Source organism: Salvia hispanica, chromosome 2, assembly GCF_023119035.1.
Source record: "Salvia hispanica cultivar TCC Black 2014 chromosome 2, UniMelb_Shisp_WGS_1.0, whole genome shotgun sequence".
Classification (NCBI taxonomy): domain Eukaryota; kingdom Viridiplantae; phylum Streptophyta; class Magnoliopsida; order Lamiales; family Lamiaceae; genus Salvia; species Salvia hispanica.
Window position 1 is genome coordinate 37,351,744 of NC_062966.1, and position 2,790 is coordinate 37,354,533.

The 2,790-nt window shown below is 43.3% G+C and overlaps 1 protein-coding gene across 1 annotated transcript; it reads left to right on the forward strand.

The window, feature by feature from the left end:
- Positions 1-401: 401 nt before the first annotated feature.
- On the forward strand, positions 402-2,519 carry LOC125203375. Its single transcript, XM_048101706.1, has 2 exons — positions 402-433; positions 874-2,519. Exon 2 carries the CDS (start codon positions 884-886, stop codon positions 2,306-2,308), a length of 1,425 nt encoding a protein of 474 aa, XP_047957663.1. The 5' UTR covers positions 402-433; positions 874-883; the 3' UTR covers positions 2,309-2,519.
- The last annotated feature ends 271 nt before the right edge of the window (positions 2,520-2,790 follow it).

A 2,790-nucleotide genomic window follows, 5' to 3' on the forward strand; every position in this document is an offset into this window, starting at 1 on the left:
CTAATGAAGCCTCATCTTTATCATTAATTTTTAAAATGAGTAGATTTCACAATTCAAGTAGTATCAAATTTAAGTTAAGGAAGATGAAACAGTTTTTACTATGCCAATACTATAACTAATGAACTTGGATCTCGTGACTCCATAGAATATCATCCTTTAAATTAGTGGGAACTTATTGTTCATTTGTCTTTTTAAGGTTGATTAGGTGTCGTGAGGTGGATTGAAAAGGGGATTCCAATAATTCATAGAAAACAATTAATTATTCTTCTGGATATAAAAAAAAACCACGTGATTTTATAGAAAAAACACAATGCATGGGAGTGAATTTCTTTGGCTGCAGTGCCATAAACTTAATCTATAAATAGAGGTGATTCTTTGAAGAAAAAATCATCGAGCTAAGAGTTGAAGAAAAGATACTACTATAATCCTTTTGGTAATCTTCTCTCCTCGTCCTTTATTTTCAAGTCTTATTAATTTCTACATATTTATTTTACTGACCATGTTATGCAATCTACTAATCATTTTAAGTAGGAGTATACTATGGTTTGCTGATTCATTACTTGTGTTAGCGTCATTGATCGAAATATGATTTGGAAGAAATTAAGTTTAATAATCCCTCCGTCCCATAATAGAGTCTTGTTTTGTCATTTTGGTCCGTCCCACAACAAGAGTCTTATTTCACATTTACCATAAATTGTAAGTAGACCCTACATTCTACCAACTTATTTCACTCACATTTTGTATAAGTGAGACATATTCCATGCCGGGTCAGAGTGTGTAAAATTATGTGGAACGGAGGGAGTAGTTACTGGTCCATATTTTATGAGAATGGATGGTATTTGATTGTACGGGGTGATAAAATTGTTGTGTCAGTTGGAAAAACATGGCAGGTGCACTTCCGTCGACCATCGTGATCAGCACGAGCACAGACAATTATGCAAGCCGCAAGGAGCGCGGGTTAGTCCGGGGTGGAATGGAGAGCCTGCTGAGCCCGACGGTGAAGATCACGGTGGAGCCCGCAGAAGCAGACAACGACCACATTCATCTCCGATTCACCCACAGCAACAAATATTGGCAGAAACTGGAGAAAGGTTCCGCCATCATGGCAAACTCAAACGAGCCGAATGAGGAAAAGGAGAATCCATCGTGCACGCTCTTCAAGGTGCGCGTGGATTCGGATTCGGAAACGCTCTACTTGACTCACGCCCAAACCAACATGTCTGTTATGTTTAAAAGCGAACGTGGATACGGAGATGTGTTGTACATCGAGCCTCGACGCAGCTTCACTCCCTCGCCTCTGAGGTTCGTGGACGCGGGCACGCTGGTTAAACTGCCCAAGCACGTCGCTTTCAAGGCGGCCTACAATGATCGCTTCCTCAAAGCCGATTACCATAGAGACTACACTCACATCTCCGGCCACCCCGTGGACTACAGATACTTCCACTTCAATTCCAACGATCAGGAGGAATTCAACTGCGGCTATGAGGTGTTTCCGATGGAGGACGGCCACGTGATGATAAAGTCCGATTACTACGATAAGTACTGGCTGCAGACCAACACTTGGATTGCAGGGGCTGGTAACGACGTCGCCACGCCCACCAACAAATACGCTCTCTTCTGGCCCATCAAAATCAGTGGCAAGGAAAACGTTATCGCGCTGAGAAGCGCAGCCAACAACCTCTTCTGCAAGGGCCTCACGCTCGACGGCAAGTACGACTGCCTCAACGCGTGCGACCCCAGCATGTCCAAATACGCGCAGTTGGAAGTGCACGAGCTGGTGAGCAAGAGAAGCATCCGCAACGTGAGGTATCGGATGGAGGACGCCAGGATACACGGCCAGGAGCCTGTTGTGGTGGACACGGTCTCGTTCGATAACCCCACGGATCACGAGGTCACCGTGACTGATTCAATCGAGTACAAAACGGAGAATTCCTACTCTTTCACTCAGGGCTTGTCGATCACCTCAGGAGTCAAAGTCAGCATGGAAGCTGAGCTGCCATTCATTGGTGGTGTAAAAACAGGGATTGAAGTGCACCATGAGATAACTGGCTCCTTCAACTGGGGCCACACCAAAATGGAATCAATAACTCACACGGGTACAGGCTCGGTTCCTGTGCCGCCCAAGAGTAAGGTTATAGTGGACTGCGTCGTCACAAAGGGCACCTGCAATATCCCCTTTACTTACACTCAGGAGGATCAGAGCTCCACCACCGGCAAAATTCATCGTTCTGACCACGTTGATGGTATCTACGAGGGAGTCAGTTATTACAACTTCACCTTCCAATTAAAAGAGACTCTCATTATCTGAACATGGCTATGGCCCTACCTTCACCATCGATCACCTTGGCTTGGCTTCGCATCTTCTCATATTTCTATGTTTTCCTTGTTAATATAAATTAATAATCTACTATATGGAGTATATATGTAACGTGCTTTGGTTTGATATCGTGTGTAACTATGTACCCAGCTTGCTTTTCTTCAAAAATATCAATAAAGATCGATGGTGTTGTGTGTTTTAATGTACTAGTACCACTTCTTATCTATCCATCTATCTATCTATTCATAATTTTCAAATTTTAGGTAATACAATCTTATGGTAACCTAGCCAACTAATCTGCAATTAATACATAGGCAAGCAACTTGGCATATGATTAGTCTTTCGGCTGAATTCTCCTGATACAGCCCAAACAAGAAAAGACTAGTCTATTAGGATAGAGAGATTATTTAGTCTATGTACCCCACACCAGAACATCCGACCCTCCTTTAAGGGCCAATGTCCTTGTTGGTAAC

Coding starts and splice junctions, on each gene's coding strand:
- LOC125203375 (XM_048101706.1), top strand. CDS start 884: ATGGCAGGTGCACTTCCGTCGACCATCGTGATCAGCACGAGCACAGAC.